Below are 21,787 nucleotides of genomic sequence, written 5' to 3' on the forward strand. Positions count from 1 at the left end.
AATATTGTGTCGGATAGAGGCTCCCAGTTTGTTTCCAGGTTCTGGCGATCCTTTTGTGGTAGGATGGGCATAGATTTGTCGTTTTCGTCTGCTTTTCATCCACAGACTAACGGACAAACGGAACGAACTAATCAGACTCTTGAGGCGTATTTGAGGTGTTTTGTCTCTTCTGATCAGGATGATTGGGTGACCTTCTTGCCGTTGGCTGAATTTGCCCTTAATAATCGGGCTAGTTCTGCCACCTTGGTTTCGCCATTTTTCTGCAACTCTGGTTTCCACCCTCGTTTTTCCTCGGGACATGTCGAGCCTTCTGACTGTCCTGGGGTGGATTCTGTGGTGGATAGGTTGCAGCGGATCTGGAATCATGTGGTGGACAACTTGAAGTTGTCACAGGAGAAGGCTCAGCGTTTTGCCAACTGCCGCCGCGGTGTGGGTACCCGACTTCGCGTTGGGGATTTGGTATGGCTGTCTTCTCGATTTGTTCCTATGAAGGTCTCCTCTCCCAAATTTAAACCTCGATTCATTGGTCCTTACAAGATATTGGAGATCCTTAATCCTGTATCCTTTCGCCTGGATCTTCCGGTGTCGTTTGCCATTCACAACGTATTTCATAGGTCCTTGTTGCGGCGGTACGTTGTGCCTGTGGTTCCTTCTGCTGAGCCTCCTGCTCCGGTGTTGGTTGAGGGCGAGTTGGAGTACGTGGTGGAGAAGATCTTGGATTCTCGTCTCTCCAGGCGGAGGCTTCAGTATCTGGTCAAGTGGAAGGGCTATGGTCAGGAGGATAATTCCTGGGTGGTCGCCTCTGATGTGCATGCGGCCGATTTAGTTCGTGCCTTTCACGCCGCTCATCCTGATCGCCCTGGTGGTCTTGGTGAGGGTTCGGTGACCCCTCACTAAGGGGGGGGTACTGTTGTGAATTTACTTTTTGGCTCCCTCTAGTGGCTACTAGTGATTTGACTCTGGATATGTCAGTCATTCCTTTTATGCTCACCTGGGTCGTTAGGTCAGGTGTTGTGAATTTGGATTCTGGGCTCCCCCGGTGGCCGCTTGTGGAATTGGACTTGTCATCCTCTTTCCTGTTTCACCTGATTCCATCAGTAGTGGGTGTCGCTATTTAAGCTCATTTCTCTGGTGGTTTCTTGCCGGTCAACAATGTTATCTGATGCCTCTCAGTGCTTGTTCCTGCTTCTAGACAACTACTAGATAAGTTGGACTCTTGTCCATGTTTTGTTTTGCCTATTTGTTCCAGTTCACAGCTGAAGTTTTGTTACTGTGTCTGGAAAGCTCTCGTTGATCAGGGATTGCTACTCTGGCGTTATGAGTTAATGCCAGAGTTTAAGGTAATCTCTGGATGGTGTTTTGTTAGTGTTTTTCTGCTGACCATGAAAGTATACTATCTGTCTTCTGCTATCTAGTAAGCGGACCTCAAATTTGCTAAGACTATTTTCCTGCTGCGTTTGTTGTTTCATCTGAACTCACCGTCATTATATGTGGGGGGCTACTGTCTTCTTTGGAATATTTCTCTAGAGGTGAGCCAGGTCTTATATTTCCCTCTGCTAGCTATTTAGGTCTTAGGCCAGAGCTGGGCATCTAGCGATAAATAGGAAATGCTACCTGGCTATTTCTAGTTGCGCGGCAGGCTTAGTTCATGGTCAGTATAGTTCCATCTTCCGAGAGCTTGTCCCTCTATAGGCTTGCTATGATCTCTGCCTGCAGAGATCATGAGAGTTTGACCGGCCAATAAAGTGTTAAAGACCCAGGTTGAGAAAGGAGAGTTATAAGAAGTCTGCTGGAATTTTTTTTTTTTTTTTTTCCTCCAGTCTGCCTTGCTGCAGTCTTTTTTCTCTCTCTCCTCCTAATCTCTGTATGCTCTGTGTGCACCTGACAATAATGGATCTCCAGAGTGTAACTGCGGGTTTGAATAATCTCATCACGAAAGTACAAAATTTACAAGATTTTGTGGTACATGCTCCGGTATCTGAGCCGAGAATTCCTTTGCCGGAGTTCTTCACAGGGAATAGAGCTAGCTTCCAGAATTTCCGAAATAATTGTAAGCTTTATTTGTCCCTGAAGTCTCGTTCAGCTGGAGACCCTGCTCAGCAGGTTAGGATTGTGATTTCCTTGCTCAGGGGTGACCCTCAAGATTGGGCCTTCTCATTGCCAGCAGGGGATCCTGCGTTACGCGATGTGGATGCGTTTTTTCTGGCCTTGGGCTTGCTTTATGAGGAATCTCATTTGGAACTTCAGGCAGAAAAAACTTTGATGGCACTATCTCAGGGGCAAGACGAAGCTGAAGTTTTCTGCCAAAAATTCCGTAAATGGTCTGTGCTTACTCAGTGGAATGAGTGCGCCTTGGCGGCAACTTTCAGAGAAGGTCTCTCTGATGCCGTTAAGGATGTTATGGTGGGGTTCCCTTTGCCTGCAGGTCTGAATGAGTCCATGACAATGGCTATTCAGATTGATAGGCGTCTGCGGGAGCGCAAACCGATGCACCATCTGGCGGTGTCTATGGAAAAGACGCCAGAAAGTATGCAGTGTGATAGAATTCTGTCCAGGAGCGAGCGACAGAATTTTAGACGGAAGAATGGATTGTGTTTCTATTGTGGGGATTCTACTCATGTTATATCGGCATGCTCTAGGCGTACAAAGAAGCTTGATAAGTCTGTTTCCATTGGCACCATTCAGTCTAAGTTTATTTTGTCTGTAACCCTGATTTGCTCTTTGTCATCCATTGCCACGGACGCCTATGTTGACTCTGGCGCCGCTCTGAGTCTTATGGATTGGTCCTTTGCCAATCGTTGTGGTTTTGATTTAGAGCCTTTGGAGACTCTTATTCCTCTGAAGGGGATTGACTCCACCCCATTGGCTAATAATAAACCACAATACTGGACACAAGTAACCATGTGTATCAATCCGGATCACCAGGAGATTATTCGTTTCCTGGTGCTGTATAATTTACATGACGATTTGGTACTGGGATTGCCATGGTTGCAGTCTCACAACCCAGTCTTGGACTGGAGAGCTATGTCTGTGTTGAGCTGGGGATGTAAGGGTATTCATGGGGACGTACCTTTGGTTTCTATTTCGTCGTCCATTCCCTCTGAAGTCCCTGAGTTCCTCTCTGATTATCAAGACGTCTTTGACGAACCCAAGCTTGGGTCGTTACCTCCGCACCGTGAGTGCGATTGTGCCATAGATTTGATACCGGGTTGTAAATATCCAAAGGGTCGTTTGTTTAATTTGTCTGTGCCGGAACATGCTGCTATGCGGGAATATATAAAGGAGTCTTTGGAAAAGGGACATATTCGTCCATCTTCTTCTCCCTTGGGAGCTGGGTTTTTCTTTGTCTCAAAAAAAGACGGCTCTTTGAGACCATGTATTGATTATCGGCTTCTGAATAAGATCACTGTTAAGTATCAATACCCATTGCCATTGCTTACTGATTTGTTTGCTCGTATAGAGGGTGCTAAGTGGTTCTCTAAAATTGATCTTCGTGGGGCGTATAATTTGGTGCGGATCAGGCAGGGGGATGAGTGGAAGACCGCATTTAATACGCCCGAGGGCCACTTTGAGTATTTGGTCATGCCTTTTGGTCTTTCTAATGCCCCTTCAGTTTTCCAGTCTTTTATGCATGATATTTTCCGCGATTTTCTGGATAAATTTATGATAATATATCTGGATGATATTCTGATTTTTTCTGATGACTGGGACTCTCATGTCCAGCAGGTCAGGAGAGTTTTTCAGGTTCTGCGGTCTAATTCTTTATGTGTGAAGGGGTCTAAGTGCGTTTTTGGGGTCCAGAAAATTTCCTTTTTGGGGTATATTTTTTCTCCCTCTTCCATTGAGATGGATCCCGTCAAGGTGCAAGCTATTTGTGACTGGACTCAGCCCTCCTCTCTTAAGGGTCTTCAGAGATTTTTGGGCTTTGCCAACTTTTACCGCCGATTTATTGCTGGTTTTTCGGATGTCGTTAAACCACTGACTGATTTGACCAGACAAGGCGCTGATGTTGCTAATTGGTCCCCTCATGCTGTAGAGGCCTTTCAGGAGCTTAAGCGCCGTTTTGCCTCTGCCCCTGTGTTGCGTCAGCCTGATGTGAATCTGCCTTTTCAGGTGGAGGTTGACGCTTCGGAGATCGGAGCTGGGGCAGTGTTGTCGCAGAAAGGTTCCGACTGCTCCGTCATTAGGCCTTGTGCCTTCTTTTCTCGCAAATTTTCGCCCGCAGAGCGGAATTATGATGTTGGGAATCGGGAGCTTTTGGCCATGAAGTGGGCGTTTGAGGAGTGGCGCCATTGGCTCGAGGGGGCTAGGCATCAGGTGGTGGTATTGACTGACCACAAAAATTTGATTTATCTTGAGACTGCCAGACGCCTGAATCCTAGACAGGCGCGCTGGTCTTTATTTTTTTCTCGCTTTAATTTTGTGGTGTCATACCTACCGGGTTCTAAGAATGTTAAGGCAGATGCCCTTTCTAGGAGTTTTGACCCGGACTCTCCTGGTAATTCTGAACCCACAGGTATCCTTAGGGAGGGAGTAATTTTGTCGGCCGTTTCTCCTGATCTGCGGCGGTCCTTGCAAGAGTTTCAGGCGGATAGACCGGATCGTTGTCCGCCTGATAGACTGTTTGTTCCGGATGATTGGACCAGCAGAGTCATCTCTGAGGTACATTCTTCTGCATTGGCAGGTCATCCCGGAATTTTTGGTACCAGGGATTTGGTGGCAAGATCCTTCTGGTGGCCTTCTCTGTCACGAGATGTGCGAGTCTTTGTGCAGTCATGTGACGTTTGTGCTCGGGCCAAGTCTTGTAGTTCTCGGGCTAGCGGACTGCTGTTGCCCTTGCCTATTCCTAAGAGGCCTTGGACACACATCTCGATGGATTTTATTTCAGATCTGCCTGTTTCCCAGAAGATGTCTGTCATCTGGGTGGTCTGTGACCGTTTCTCTAAAATGGTCCATTTGGTTCCTCTGCCCAGGTTGCCTTCTTCTTCTGAGTTGGTTCCTCTGTTTTTTCAGAATGTTGTCCGATTGCACGGTATTCCTGAGAATATTGTTTCTGACAGAGGTACCCAATTTGTGTCTAGATTTTGGCGGGCATTCTGTGCTAGGATGGGCATAGATTTGTCTTTTTCATCTGCTTTTCACCCTCAGACTAATGGCCAGACCGAGCGGACTAATCAGACCCTTGAGACATATCTGAGGTGTTTTGTCTCTGCTGACCAGGATGATTGGGTTGCTTTTTTGCCATTGGCAGAGTTCGCCCTCAATAATCGGGCCAGTTCTTCCACCTTGGTGTCCCCGTTTTTCTGTAATTCGGGGTTTCACCCTCGATTTTCCTCCGGTCAGGTGGAATCCTCGGATTGTCCTGGAGTGGATGCGGTGGTGGAGAGATTGCATCACATCTGGGGGCAGGTTATGGACAATTTGAAGTTGTCCCAGGAGAAGACTCAGCGTTTTGCCAACCGTCATCGTCGTGTTGGTTCTCGGCTTTGTGTTGGAGATTTAGTGTGGTTGTCTTCTCGTTTTGTCCCTATGAGGGTCTCTTCTCCTAAGTTTAAACCTCGGTTCATCGGCCCTTATAGAATATTGGAGATTCTTAATCCTGTTTCTTTCCGTTTGGACCTCCCTGCGTCCTTTTCCATTCATAACGTTTTTCATCGGTCGTTATTGCGCAGGTATGAGGTACCTGTTGTACCTTCAGTTGAGCCTCCTGCTCCGGTGTTGGTTGAGGGTGAGTTGGAGTACGTTGTGGAGAAAATTTTGGACTCTCGTGTTTCCAGACGGAAACTCCAGTATCTGGTCAACTGGAAGGGTTACGGCCAGGAGGATAATTCTTGGGTCAATGCATCTGATGTTCATGCTTCTGATCTTGTTCGTGCCTTCCATAGGGCTCATCCTGGTCGCCCTGGTGGATCTGGTGAGGGTTCGGTGCCCCCTCCTTGAGGGGGGGGTACTGTTGTGAATTTGGATTCTGGGCTCCCCCGGTGGCCGCTTGTGGAATTGGACTTGTCATCCTCTTTCCTGTTTCACCTGATTCCATCAGTAGTGGGTGTCGCTATTTAAGCTCATTTCTCTGGTGGTTTCTTGCCGGTCAACAATGTTATCTGATGCCTCTCAGTGCTTGTTCCTGCTTCTAGACAACTACTAGATAAGTTGGACTCTTGTCCATGTTTTGTTTTGCCTATTTGTTCCAGTTCACAGCTGAAGTTTTGTTACTGTGTCTGGAAAGCTCTCGTTGATCAGGGATTGCTACTCTGGCGTTATGAGTTAATGCCAGAGTTTAAGGTAATCTCTGGATGGTGTTTTGTTAGTGTTTTTCTGCTGACCATGAAAGTATACTATCTGTCTTCTGCTATCTAGTAAGCGGACCTCAAATTTGCTAAGACTATTTTCCTGCTGCGTTTGTTGTTTCATCTGAACTCACCGTCATTATATGTGGGGGGCTACTGTCTTCTTTGGAATATTTCTCTAGAGGTGAGCCAGGTCTTATATTTCCCTCTGCTAGCTATTTAGGTCTTAGGCCAGAGCTGGGCATCTAGCGATAAATAGGAAATGCTACCTGGCTATTTCTAGTTGCGCGGCAGGCTTAGTTCATGGTCAGTATAGTTCCATCTTCCGAGAGCTTGTCCCTCTATAGGCTTGCTATGATCTCTGCCTGCAGAGATCATGACAGTCAGGGGTGTTGCTATATAAGCTCCCTGGACCTTCAGTTCAATGCCTGGCAACGTTGATATCAGAGCTAATCTGTAGTGCTCTTGTCTACTGATCCTGGTTCCTGCTTCATTAAGCTAAGTCTGCTTTTTGCAATTTGTTTTTGTTTGCTATTTTTGTCCAGCTTGTATATAATCTGTATCCTGACCTTGCTGGAAGCTCTAGGGCGGCTGGTGTTCTCCCCCCGGGCCATTAGACGGTTCGGGGGTTCTTGAATCTCCAGCGTGGATTTTTGATAGGGTTTTTGTTGACCATATAAGTTATCTTACTATATTCTGCTATTAGTAAGTGGGCCTCTCTTTGCTAAACCTAGTTCATCTCTGTGTTTGTCATTTCCTCTTACCTCACCGTTATTATTTGTGGGGGGCTTGTATCCTACTTTTGGGGTCTTTTCTCTGGAGGCAAGAGAGGTCTTTGTTTTCCTCTTCTAGGGGTAGTTAGCTCTCCGGCTGGCGCGAGACATCTAGCGACCAACGTAGGCATGTTCCCCGGCTACTTCTAGGGTTGGCGTTAGGAGTAGATATATGGTCAACCCAGTTACCACTGCCCTATGAGCTGGATTTTTGTACTTCGCAGACTTGCTGATATCTCTGAGACCCTCGCCATTGGGGTCATAACACTGACATCATTTGGTGTCAGGCTGGCTGCGCCTGTGCGGCCGCGCTGGCCGAGAGCCCGCCTCGCAGTGTCGTCTAATGTAATCCCACCGAGGGCCTGGGATCCGTGGCCATGCGCAGTGCATATCCTCGCCTCTCACTCCCCTCCCTACGGCTTCTTAAGACTGTGCGGTGTCACGGCCGTGGCATGCTATTAGGGACCAGCTGACACCGCACAGTCTGAAGAAGCCGTAGGGAGATGAGTGAGAGGTGGAGGTTCAGATATGCACTGCGCATGTCCATGGATCTCAGGCCCCCAGTGGGATGAAATCAGAAGACACTGCGAGGCGGGCTCTCGGCCAGCGCGGCCGCACAGGCGCAGCCATCCTGAGTCCTGACACCAAATGATGTCAGAAGACGGGCAGCGCTAAGTGTGCCTGGCCAAGGGATAACATAACAGCGCAGGCTCCGGGACGGAATCAAACAATGCTGAGGAGCCGGGGCACGGCGCCAAGGGGGTAGGAATGACGGCTGTGCTGTGTCATATTACGAAGGAAAGTCCCACCTCCGGGACGGTTTTACGGTATCAGTGGACACATTTTATAAGTGTTAAGTTCTGCGTGTGCAAGGAGCTAAACAAAAATAGCTACCTTTTCCTTGTGCAGCATTACTGCTGCACAAGGTGGCTCTTTCAGTAACAAACGCCTTGGGGGGGGACAGGTTCCCTTACATTTCAGTTGTTGTGTCAGCGTGGCGGTCGCAGGACACATTGCCGGCTACACAGCTGGGGATCAGCTGACGTTACTGAAACCCAATAACACTGGGTCGTATGTTTTGACTGTGCAGACGGCACTTCTGAGCCTCAACTGGCGGTGTTGGAGCCCAGGAATTTAAGATGAGGTGGTAGAAAGATGAACACAACAGGAGACCTGGATACTGTAGACAGTCACCTAATTATTTAATCAGGAAAAGGAGTGGCAAATTCCTGCGAGATCCAGGCCTTGTTCATTTTCAGGAAAGTAAGCCGGTCAACGTTATCGGAGGATAGTCGCATGCGACGGTCAGTTAGTACACCACCTGCAGCACTAAAGACACGTTCCGATAATACACTGGCCGCAGGGCAAGACAGCACCTCCAATGCATACTGGCTTAGCTCTGGCCATGTATCCAGCTTTGAGACCCAAAACTTGAAAGGGGAAGAGCCGTCTGGGAGTAGAGCAAGAGGGCAAGACATGTAGTCTGTCACCATCTGACGGAACCGTTGCCTCCTGCTGACTGGAGCCGTCTGTGATGGTGTAGACTTTTGTGGCGGGCACAGAAAACTGTGCCACAGTTGGGCCATACTGGTCTTGCCTTGGGCAGAGGCACTGCTTCTGCTCCCTCTTTGTGCAGAGCCTCCACCACTGCCTGGACGCACTGAGCTGCTTTGGAATGCACTAGCAGCACTTCTCTCACTTGGAATGGAGAAGATGATGGAATTCACCAGTGTGTCTTGGTACTCCCGCATTTTTCGCTCCCGGTTCAACGGTGTGATGAGGCTTTCTACGTTGTCCCGGTAGCGAGGATCGAGGAGGGTGAACACCCAATATTCAGACATGTTGAGAATGTGGGCGATGCGGCGGTCGTTTCTCAGGCACTGCAGCATGTAATCCACCATGTGCTGCAGACTGCCAACTGCCCAAGAAACGCTGTCCCCTGCTGGAGGCGTGATCTCTGCCCGCTCATCATCACCCCACCCTCGCTGTACACACTGAGTACTGGACAATTGTGTAACTCCCTCCTCTGGACGGATGTCTTCCTCCTCCATTGACTCCTCCTCATCCTCCTCACAAACTGTCCCCTGCCTACGCGTTTGTGAGGAACCACGTGGCGCTGACTGTCCAGAAGATGATGGAAATGCTGAATCCTCATCCTCCACCTCTTCCACAACATCATCCCTTAGCGCTTGCAGTGATTTTTCAAGCAGGCAGATAAGGGGGACAGTCATGCTGACTAGTGCATCATCTGCACTCGCCATCCGCGTGGAATAAACGAAGGGACGCAAAACCTGGCAGACGTCATTCATAGTGGCCCACTCTGTGGTTGTGAAGTCTGTACGGCGCTGACTGCGATTTTTTTGCGCCTGAAGCAGCTGGTACTCCATTACAGCTTGCTGCTGCTCACACAACCGCTCCAACATAAGTAACGTGGAATTCCACCTGGTAGGTAGGTCACATATGATGCGATGTTCCGGCAGGCGGTGTCGGCGCTGCAGAGCCGCAATGCGCGCTTTTGCCGTGCTGGAACGCCGCAAGTGAGCACACTCTAGGCGGACCTTGTGCAGCAGTGCATCAAGATCCGGATAGTCCCTCAGAAAACTCTGCACGACCAAATTGAGCACATGTGCCAGACATGGGATGTGAGTGAGGTTGCCGAGGCCCAGAGCTGCCACCAGATTTCGGCCATTATCACACACTACCATGCCTGGCTGGAGATTCGCTGGCACAAACCACACATCGCTCTCCTGCTTGATGGCATTCCAGAGCTCCTGCGCTGTGTGGCTTCGATTCCCCAAAGAAATTAATTTCAAGATGGCCTGTTGACGTTTGGCCACGGCTGTGCTCATGTCGGTCGTAACAGGTACACGTTCATCACGGGTCCATGTGGAGGTGGACTGTGACGGCTCCTGCAGCGATGATTCTGAGGAACTGGTGTAGGAGGAGGAGTCAATGCGTACAGAATGGATTCCTGCAATCCTTGGAGTGGGCAGGACACGTCCTGCGCCACTCGCACGGTCTGTACCCGGCTCAACGACATTAACCCAATGGGCAGTGAGGGAAAGGTATCGCCCCTGTCCATGTTGACTGGTCCACGCATCGGTGGTGAGGTGGACCTTGCTACTGACGGCGTTCAGTAGCGCGTGTTTTATGTGTCCCTCCACATGCTTGTGCAGGGCAGGGACAGCTTGCCTGCTGAAGTAAAAGCGGCTGGGCACATTGTACTGGGGGACTGCCAATGACATCAAGTCATGGAAGCTGTCAGTCTCCACCAGCCTGAATGACAGCATTTCCAGTGACAGAAGTTTGGCAATGCCTGCAGTCAGAGCCTGTGCTCATGGGTGGTTTGACGAGAAAGGCCGCCTTTTCTCCCATGCCTGTACTACCGATGGCTGTAGACTGGGCTGGGAGTGTGTGGATGACTGGGAAAGTGGTGCTGCGGGTGGAATTACAGCGGGTCTCTGGACAACAGGGCCAGAGGTTCTTCCACGGCGATCCTGGGAGGAAGCCGAACCAGCTGCGTGTGAGCTGGAGGAAGAGGCAACACGAGCTGAAGAGGTGGTAGCTGCCGCTGTTGGTTGGCCTAGCTCTTCAGTGTGTTTTTCTAACAACGCCGCGTGCCTGTTGCGCACATGTTTCCACATGTTGGAGGTATTGAGGCTGCTGACATTTCGACCTCATTTGGCTTTCTGATGACACACCTTGCATTTGACATAGCAAATGTCATCTGCAACTGTGTCAAAAAAGGCCCAGGCACTGCAAGTCTTGGGAGCGCCCTTTTTGGCTTTTGGAAGAGACATGCTCCTAACGGGTGCCAAAGCGGAGGCTGCAGGATCCGCAGTCTTCCCCCTCCCTCTCCCTCTTTGGGCCGTACGGGGAATCTCTTCCTCAGAGCTGCTCCCACCACCTTCCTGTCCCTCACGCCAAGATGGGTCAAGGACCTCATCATCTACACTACCCTCTGCCCCCAACTGCTCCTCCTGGGTAGTCTCAGCAGCAGAGCACGCACCAGTAAGTGGCACCTGAGTGTCATCATCAGCGGATGCGGCCTGCGATGTGGTGACCGGAGCCACTGGCCCACCCGCCTCTTCAGACTCAGAGAGAAAAAGCTGTTGGGCATCACTGCACCCTGCCTCTTCTTCCATTTCTCCAATGCTGCTTGGCTGGCCCCCTGTTTCCGAGCCAAGAGATTCAGAGAACAGAAGTAGAGACGGCTCCTGTCCTGGGCTCTCTGTCTGCCTGGGCAATTTGGCAGGTGGTGAAGAGACAGATGGCTGCTCTCCAGTGCTCTGTGTCTGAGAGGATGTGGCACTAATTGAAGTTGATGCATTAGCTGCCATCCATCCGACAACGGCTTCAATTTGGTCTTCACGCAGCAGTGGTGTACGGCGCTCTGCGACAAAGCGGCGCATGAATGACTGTTCCCTTGTGAAAGTGGGTGCTGATGAGTCACCGGTGCCCGCAGCAGGCACAGAATCCCCACGTCCCCTCCCTGCTCCGCGCCCACGTGCCTTACTCACTGCCTTCTTCATCTTGGGTGACTGATAAAGATAAGCAGAAAAGTACTAACGGCTTTGTGTGCTTATTCCTGAACAACTCCTCCTAACAGGTATAAGAAACACTAATTTTCTAAAGTGTGGACTAGACTTTAATATGAGCTAATGTGGCCTACAGAAATGTAAAGTGGTGTCACTGGTGTGTTTGGTGAACTTTATTATTTATTTATTTTTGGGGGGCTGAACTGACAACAGAGAGAGCTGCAGTCACACGGAGACCGTGCAGACAGCCGTAAACGGCGCTGCAAGGCCCAAAAACCCTCCTCTACGTTATCCTATGTAGTGTTTTTCCACAAGTTAGCTGGAGATGGGTGGAAAGACACTAATAGGAATTTTTTGAAAAAATGTGCAGCAGCCTGCACTACTTAAAACAAAATGAAAATTGATTTTGCGGTATGACGCAGTGAACAACCCTGAGCTGGAGACAACCAGGCTATGGCTGCTCACAGACTACAGGGCGAGCTGCAGTCACACGGAGACCGTGCAGACAGCCGTAAACGGCGCTGCAAGGCCCAAAAACCCTCCTCTACGTTATCCTATGTAGTGTTTTTCCACAAATTAGCTGGAGACGGGTGGAAAGACACTAATAGTAATTTTTTGAAAAAATGTGCAGCAGCCTGCACTACTTAAAACAAAATGAAAATTGATTTTGCGGTATGACGCAGTGAACAACCCTGAGCTGGAGACAACCAGGCTATGGCTGCTCACAGACTACAGGGCGAGCTGCAGTCACACGGAGACCGTGCAGACAGCCGTAAACGGTGCTGCAAGGCCCAAAAACCCTCCTCTACGTTATCCTATGTAGTGTTTTTCCACAAATTAGCTGGAGACGGGTGGAAAGACACTAATAGGATTTTTTGTTAAAACTTAGCAGCAGACTACACTACTTGGAAAAAAAAAAAAAAAAAGAACAGTATGAGGCAATGAACCACCCTCCCTGAACTGAATACAACCAGCTATGGATGGCCTATGTGGCTGCACTCAGACTAGAGAGTGGGCTGCACTCACACACACACACACACACAGACCTTGCAGATCGCTGTGAAAACAGCGCTACAAGGCAAAAGCAAGGTGAATAGTAGGTGAACACAGCGGTTGCTAAATTAGCCTTTGGAAAGCACAAAGAAGCAAATCGCTATCTCTAAACTGGCCCTCAGTCAGCAAACAGCATCCTGTCACTAACTGAATTCACAGCAGAGTGATCGCAAAATGGCGCCAGCGACTTTTAAACTGCATCATGACATAATTTCAGCAGCCAATCACAGCCATGCCAGTAGTTTCATGCCCTCCATGCTGAACAGGATGTGCCCACACTTGAAATCATTCTCATTGGCTGAATTTGTGCATTTTGAATCTGGGAACTTCCGATTCCGGTATCCGATACGCGGCAAGTATCGGAATCCCGGTATCGGAATTCCGATACCGCAAGTATCGGCCGATACCCGATACTTGCGGTATCGGAATGCTCAACACTAATCCTCACATAAAGCGCACAGTCAATGACTGGAGCGGGTGGTCAAGTGACCGGAAGAATGTGATATGCATAATCCCGGCCACAATCTGACTAGATGAGTGTGCTTCACTCAATGCAAGTGTATTGAGGCCGGAAACAGTCTAGTTGGATTCTGTCAGGGAGTATGCAAACCAAGATTTAGATCAGACAACCCCTTTAATGCGAAAATGCAAAAGGAAGGTTCTTTTCACAAAAATATGCAGCAAAAATGCTGTGAACAGGGCCCTACAGGGTTTTTTAGCCCTACGTAGATTGTTGATTCATGTTTCAATTTCCAACATTTCTGCTTTTTGCCAGTGATTATAAACCAAATACTACTAACACAATGTTTGCTACAATGTAGCACGCCTAAGCAATACACTACAAGCAAGACTGGATACCTGGCTGATACAACATTGCCTTTGGAGCTTACTTGATGGACATGTTTGAAAGGCTACTCTATATGTGCCATAGATTTCTAAAAGTACTGTATGGCCCCCAATTCATCATTGCCTTTGTGCCTGTTTTTTGACTAGTTTTGAGTGCTTTGCTCCTTTTTTTGTTTTTATCCAATTCACTGTTCTTTTAAGTCTATTTTATATTTGCTTGCTTCTTTTTTTTGGCACAACTTCACTTAAGGCTACTTTCACACTAGTCCATCGGTACGGGCCATTGCAAACCGTCGGCCTGAAGTACCGACGGACAGTGTGTTAAGTAGCACAACGAGGGCAGCCGATGCAGTTTTTCAATGCATCCACTGCCCTATTGTAATGTCCAGGGAGGAGGAGGCGGAGTTCCGGCCGCGCATGTGCGGACACATGTGCGCATGTGCGGACACGACGCACAAAAAAAGTTACATGTAACTTTTTTTGTGCCGACGGTCCCCCAAAACACGACGCAACAGTCGCACGATGGTTGCGACGTGTGGACATACGTCACAATGCGTCGCTAATGTAAGTCTATGGGGAAAAAACGCATCCTGCAGACAACGCTAGTGTGAAAGTAGCCTTACTGCCTCTGTGGTGTATTTTTGAGTACAACAAAATTTTGGCACGATTTTTGGGAGTTTTTGTGCAGTGGAATTTTTGACTCTAAAACTCACAAAAAACATTTCAAGACAAAAAAAGACCTTTTTTATTCTGAGGCAAATTCAGGAGTCATGTGTGCTAATTTGATGAATCTGGCGCCAACTAATACCGCAACCGAAAAATGGAGAGTGACCTAGATTTAAAAAAAATGTAAATGATGTATTGGGGCCTATGCCGTTGCATTCATCTGAGATTGCTCCTCCATGCAAAAAATGTATATCATGTTGCACAGTATATTTTATTCATTTTTGATAATAATAAACACATAGTTGTGCCATCTGCTTATACTATTGTTATATTATAACGATATGCTTATGATATTAGATGTGGAAACACACAGGTAAAAGTGCATATACTGCAAAAATGCATTAAAAACACATCATCCACACATGACTTTCAATACATTTTTGTCAAACCCAAATACCAGGAAACATAAAAAAAGCATTGTTATTTAAAACATGACATACCAGAAAGAGACAAAAAACTGCAGCATAGAAAATACACTAAAAAAGAGCATTGAAAAAAACACAACTAACCTAATTTACCTAATTGGTGCAGAAATGCTGCACAAAACATGCAGCATCAAAAACTCAACAAATACTCATTATGGGATCGATTCATAGCCAAAATAATTGAATTTAGGTTTTTATAGCAATGAGCCACAGGTTCCAGTGATGTCACTGGGAGGGTTTTGTATATTTTATCTGCATTGCAGTATCTAACCCTACAGGCAGATGACATAGGTACATAGAGATACATCTGTATATAGCAGTGTATTGCTATGTCCCCATATTCAAAAAGGAAAAGAGAAGATTATTTTCTTCTCATATATTTACTAAAAATAAATACTAAATACTAAAAATAATGAAAAACAATTAGGGTATGTTTCAGCGGTCAGTATTCGCTGCAGATTGGACGCTGCATACAGCTGCAGTGTTCAATCCCCAGCAGCCAGATTTTACACCATAGTGGATAGGATTTTATGAAATCCCATCTCCACTATGCGTGCATGGATGCCTTCCACTTCCCTGCGTATACGCACATGTGGCGCATCTTTCTAGACTGCAGCATGTCAATTTATCTTGTGGAGACGCTCAGTCTCCGCAAGATAAATATCACAGTCCAGTGTATAGGATGTGGTGATTCCACATGGTTCAATGAACACATGCGGCATCACGGCATGTACAGAAGCCGGCAGCGCTTTGGACGGAGCTGCATCCAAAACGCTGCCGATACAGACCATGGAAACATACCCTTATAAAAATTTCATTTTTAATGGGCTTTTTGAAAAAATAATAAAAATCAGAAATCAGCAAATAACATATATATTTTATGTGTCTATAAAGGTAGCGATCCGCACAACACAGTGATCAGATTATTTATGGGGATTGGTAAATGGCGTAAAAAAAGGCAAAAAAAAATGTTCAAACATAGCGTAAATACTGTGTTTTTTTCTATTGTGTTTTTTTCTGCACGTTCTCTTCAGTTGTATGCATCACACAATGCAAGGGTTTTAAAATAAAAACTAAAAAACAACTGGCTGTTATGGTCAACCATGATATTTTAACCCATTTACGATCTAAGATGTATAGGTACGTCCAAGGTCACCTACCCCTGTTTGACGCTGGCTCTGGCAATGAGCCCTCAACTTTTCTGTTGATTTTACGTGCCCCTAACAGCGGCGGGTGGAATCTCAATCCACCCGTGGCTGTGAACATGTTAAATGTCGCTGTCGATCTCTGACAGCAGCATTTAACATGACCGCGCGGGAAGCGTATCAAAAACCCACCCATCAGCAACCGTGTCTCATGACAGTGGGTCGCCGATGGGTTGGTATGACAACCCGGAGTCTGCAGGAGACTAGTGATGAGCGAATATACTCGTTACTCGAGATTTCTCGAGCACGCTCGGGGGTCCTCTGAGTATTTTTTAGTGCTCGAAGATTTAGTTTTTCTTGCCGCAGCTGAATGATTTACATCTGTTAGCCAGCATAAGTACATGTGGGGGTTCCCTAGCAACCAGGCAACCCCCACATGTACTTATGCTGGCTAACAGATGTATATTCGCTCATCACTACAGGATACCCCTATGGTTGTCACCGTTGAACTGCTATGAGCAATGCACTCATAGCAGATGAGCATTTCAGCTACACATAGTTGAATCCCTGCTGTGTGTAGCACAAGTGATAAGAAGATTGCAGCTTCAAGTCTTCCATAGAGACTATTGAAACCAGTAAAAAGTAAAGAAAAATGTTTTTAAAAATATTAAAAGAAATATAATAGTATAAATCACCCCCCATTCAAAATAAAACAATGAAAAAAAAAAAAAATACATATGTTTGGTATTCCTGCATTCAGAATCACTCGATCTATCATTTCTATCATTATATAAAAATAATTATTCTGATCTGTAAATGGCATAACGAGGAAAAAATCAAAACGCCAGAATTACATTTTTTTGATCGCCATAACACTGAATTAAAATGAAATAATGGGCGATCAAAAGATTGGTCTGCACCAAAATGGTAACTATAAGAATGTCAGCTTGGCATACAAAAAATAAGCCCTCAGTCAGCTCCAGAACCAGAAAAACGCTGTGGGTCTCGGAAAATGGCACTTTTTTTTTTTTTTTTTTTACAAACTTCGGATTTTTTTTTCAGCACTTAAATAATAAAAAACATATACATGTTTGGCTATACAAACTCATAATGAAATGGAGAACTACAGTTGCTGGTCAATTTTAGCATTTAGTAAACATGGTAAAAAAAACAATTGTGGAATTGCACATTGAATTTTTTTCCATTTTCAGTACATTATATGATAAAACCAATGGTGTCCTTCAAAAGTACAACTCGTCCCACAAAAAACAAGCCTTCACATACTGATGGAAAAATAAAAAAGTGATGACTCTGGGAAGAAAGGGAGCAGTAAACAAAAACTCAAAAAACGGAAAAACACAGGTTGATGATGGGGGGTAAATCAGAATTCTTTTTATATATTAGAGCCAAAGTATATTATAAAAGTGCACAACTTTTTTTTCCATACCATGATTATGCTTTACCTACATGACTGAAAATGTAAAAGCCTTGCCCTGAATAAAAAGTACTAACAGCATTAGCATACATATAGCATTATTTAACAAATACCATATACATTCGCATACATACCTGTAAATGTCATCATTCCTGTACCATGATTGATTCTGAACCATAAGAAATGCATACGTGTGCACGGCAATAGTAAAGAAAATATTGAAGATCAATGAAAACAACACAGAAGGAGAAATTAGTTGTCCTGCTGGTCTGTATGGTGCCAGTTTGGGATAGGCTGCAGTAGAACTCACTGAAAAAACACAAAATCCATGGCCATGTTTGCATTATATAACTTTAAAAAAAAATACATTAATCATGAAATAAATAATTATTACTTAAGAAATTCTGATTTACTTACTTATAAAAAAAATTATGAACACAATAGCAAAGTCATGTATGAGCCATTGATTATTTCCAAAAATATTTCGTTGCTGAAATATAAAGTAAATTGGCATCAATTTAAAACAAAGAGCAATGAAACATGTGCACGTTTATAGGCACATATACCTAATTTATTATATGTGCAGAAATATAATAACAGTAAGGGCTGATACCCATTTGCGAGAAAAATAAAAGGTCTGATTACCGGACCGAAAAAACGGACGAGTGCTCTGCGAGTGTCATGCAATTTCCGTGCGATTTTTCCACGGAACATCCATATGACATGTGTATGCAATCTGTATACAATGAGATTTTAACATGAAGTTTTACATACAGCAGTTCTCTCTATGTAAAAGCTCATGTTAAAAATCGCATTGTAAAATACAACTGTACACATCGCTTTAATACCAAATAATCTTCAAAACAATCTCCAAAATTTTGCACACACAAACTCCTAACTGTATTACAGTAGACACTGACATATTTAAATCTAACTGTTCTGCAATGATTTACTGTAAGCAAACCATGTCTCCTATCCTGTCAGCTTCTGCAATGATTTTGCAGAAGCTGACAAATGAATTATCGGCTATTCTGCTATCTATCTCTCTAAGAAATCTAAAGATAGATATATATATATATATATATATATATATATATATATATATATATACTGTATATATATATTATATATATATATATGTGTGTCTAAGACATATATATAGATATATATATATTCTGTGTGTATATATCTATTCTATCTATTCTATTCTTAACATGTCAGTGTGATTTTACTGTACGCCAGATATGAATTACCGGCTTTGCAAGGGACACCGGTGCGAGTGCTGTGTGATTTTTTTTCTCATACACACTGACTTGCATTGGCGAGTCTTGTCCGAGATGCGCAGCAATATGCAGCATGTGGCAATTTTTTTCTCAGTCCGATTTCGCAAATGAGATGTAACTCATTGAATAACATTGGTCCGAGTGCAATCCGATTTTTTATCGGATAGCACTCATCTGTATTTCGCACAAGTGAGTATGAGCCTTAAAACATATATCCAGGGCCTTACAGTGGACCATTCAGTAGAGTTTGGCAATGCGCGTAGATTTTACAGCGAAATTCGTAATGAAATTATTTTCTGTAAATTGAACGTTCCCTATTATACTCCTGGGTCTCTCAGAGATCGGTTGTAAAAAAAATGTAAAAAAATAGAAAAAAGAAGAATTTGGCACTCCAAAGATCAAATGCAAACAGTTTATTATAAGGTGAGTACATAATAGTTCAAAACCATTTTGTAGTTTGACACAGAGCGCTATCAGTGCCTTTCTCCTAAGCCAAATTACAGCAAATCTGTCAATTTCAAATTTTGGCAGATTGGTCAATCTCTAAATAGCACTAATATTCAAATCTATCAAACTATCATCATGAAACAGAAAAATTACAATTTGGGTTACATCTTACCCAATATAACAGCAATGTGTTAATATATTCAGTTAGTCCAAACATAGCCATGTATTTAAACATGCAGAACGATGTGACAATGGCTGCTCGTCCTTCTCTGTTGGGTACACAAACTTCTATTAGATATTTACAGGGGTCACCACACCTTCAATACAATGGGGTATGGTAATGATAGAATGCAATTTCATAATAGTTACTCATTAAAGTTAAAATTTCATTCTATTTTACAAATCATGTAATAAACATACAAATAGCAATATTTTACATCTAGCTTAAAGAGCTTGTCAAGGAATAACACATTGATTACCAATCCGTAAGATGGGTACTATTATTTACTTGGATGCAGAATAATGTGCAGTAGTACCAGGAAGCACCACTAAACAATGTACAGTGTTGCGCTGTTCCAGGTCCATACATAGTTTACATCCTGCAATTGCCAGAGCCAATTGATTGGTGGTGGTGCTGAGTGTTGGACCTTCACTGATCTGATATTGATAACTTGAATGTAAAGGTCATCAATATGGCCGGCAGGGGCGGCACATGCTCAGATTCAGATCTCGGGATAAGATCTCATTGCCGAGATATGAATCTGAGAATGTGCCATCACCGGCGGCCATTTTTCCGGAGGCCACCACATAGCAGCAATGAAGCTGCGGGGGCCTCTGGGCTTTGACAAAATGCCAGCGGAGCCCTCCACACAGCACAGAGCTCCGTCACTGCCACACGATAGTGTGCTGCCACCCCAGCACGAAGCACTGCTGCCCCACAGAGCACAGCCGCCCCACAGAGCACAGCCGCCCCACAGAGCACAGCCCCGCCACAGAGCACAGCCCCCAGAGAGCACAGCCACCCCACAGAGCACAGCCACCCCGCAGAGCACAGCCACCCCGCAGAGCACAGCCCCCAGAGAGCACCGCCACCCCACAGAGCACCGCCACCACACAGAGCACCACCACCACACAGAGCACCGCCACCACACCAGCCTGGGATGCGATTTCCCGGAGGCCACGGCACTAGCCTGGATCACCAAACGACCCCGGTAACTACTCCTCCACCAGTGTCAACATCTTCCCTGGTAAGCTGAATTTGACACATTATTTTTTTTCCTTCTGAAAATTTGAGGTGTGTCTTATTGTCCGATGCATCTTGTAGTCCGAAAAATACGGTAAACATGTTTTAAAATATATATTTTTTCATCATGGTGTAATGAAAAAGGGTAATTAAAAAGTTAGTTTTGTTATACAATAAAAGTCATAAAATATACTTAATAAATAATTAATAAAAATGCCTTATAAGGCTACATTGGGATTTCATCTGCATACCCAGCCAAGATAAATTCAAGAAGAAAATGCTATTAATTGGCAAATAACTACTATTATTTTAGGTGAAAATTATATTAAATTCTGTATTGCTTTTCATTATTTCATTATATTGTAAATATCCAGTCTGTTTGGATACAATAACAAAAAAGTGTTACGGTCAAAATTACTAGCTATATTGCTTACTTCAGCAGTTCTGGAACACAGGAAATGTTTGTGACCTTTGAGCTGAAGGTCGCTGCTACAGAAGCTTCTTCTTCAGATAAGGAAATCCCAGCATTAGCCATTTTTAAAGCCTGAAATCGTATGTACATAAATTTCATGTTTTACCGACATAATGTGTATACTGTAGGTATCAGTTTTTCACAAGTTTCATCAATGTTCTTTTTTTTTTCTTAAACACCACAAGATGCTGGGGTTATTTTAATAAAATGCCATTTTGTTCAATAATGTGTATTATTTCCTATGATCTATTAACCCCTTAGTGACAGAGCCAATTTGGTACTTAATTACCGAGCCAATTTTTACAATTCTGACCACTGTCACTTTATGAGGTTATAACTCTGGAACGCTTTATCGGATTCCGCTGATTTTGAGATTGTTTTTTCGTGACATATTGTACTTCAAGTTAGTGGTAACATTTCTTCGATATTACTTGCGATTATTTATGAAAAAAATGGAAATATGGCGAAAATTTTTAAAATTTTGCAATTTTCCAACGTTGTATTTTTATGCCCTTAAATCAGAGAGATGTGTCACGAAAAATAGTTAATAAATAACATTTCCCTCATGTCCACTTTACATCAGCACAATTTTGGAAACTAAATTTTTTTTTGTTAGGGAGTTATAAGGGTTAAAATTTGACCAGCAATTTCTCATTTTTACAACACCATGTTTTTTTTAGGGACCACATCACATTTGAAGTCATTTTGAGGGGTCTATATGATAGAAAATAACCAAGTGTGACACCATTCTAAAAACTGCACCCCTCAAGCTGCTCAAAACCACATTCAAGAAGTTTATTAACCCTTTACGTACTTCACAGGAACTGAAACAATGTGGAAGAAAAAAATGAACATTTAACTTTTTTTTGCAAACATTTTACTTCAGAACCATTTTTTTTAATTTTCACAAGTGTAAAAACAGAAATTTAACCACAAATTTTGTTGTGCAATTTCTCCTGAGTACGCCGATACCCCATATGTGGAGGTAAACCACTGTTTGGGTGCACCGCAGAGCTTGGAAGTGAAGGAGCGCCGTTTGACTGTTTCAATGCAGAATTGGCTGGAATTGAGATCGGACACCATGTCGCGTTTGGAGAGCCCCTAATGTGCCTAA

The 21,787-nt window shown here is 44.7% G+C and overlaps 1 protein-coding gene across 1 annotated transcript in view; it reads right to left on the minus strand.

Moving 5' to 3' along the window:
* The window catches only part of LOC143808075 (putative cation-transporting ATPase 13A4), a 226,731-nt gene that overhangs the window by 53,436 nt on the left and 151,508 nt on the right, over positions 1–21,787 (minus strand). The window contains exons 24-27 of the mRNA XM_077290332.1: positions 20,636–20,745; positions 19,131–19,227; positions 17,646–17,718; positions 17,363–17,537 (exon numbers count right to left, since the gene is read on the minus strand). Of these exons, the coding sequence (XP_077146447.1) occupies positions 17,363–17,537; positions 17,646–17,718; positions 19,131–19,227; positions 20,636–20,745 (455 nt within the window). The remainder of the gene's footprint in view (positions 1–17,362; positions 17,538–17,645; positions 17,719–19,130; positions 19,228–20,635; positions 20,746–21,787) is intronic.

This window comes from Ranitomeya variabilis, chromosome 2 (genome assembly GCF_051348905.1).
Source record: "Ranitomeya variabilis isolate aRanVar5 chromosome 2, aRanVar5.hap1, whole genome shotgun sequence".
Lineage (NCBI taxonomy): Eukaryota > Metazoa > Chordata > Amphibia > Anura > Dendrobatidae > Ranitomeya > Ranitomeya variabilis.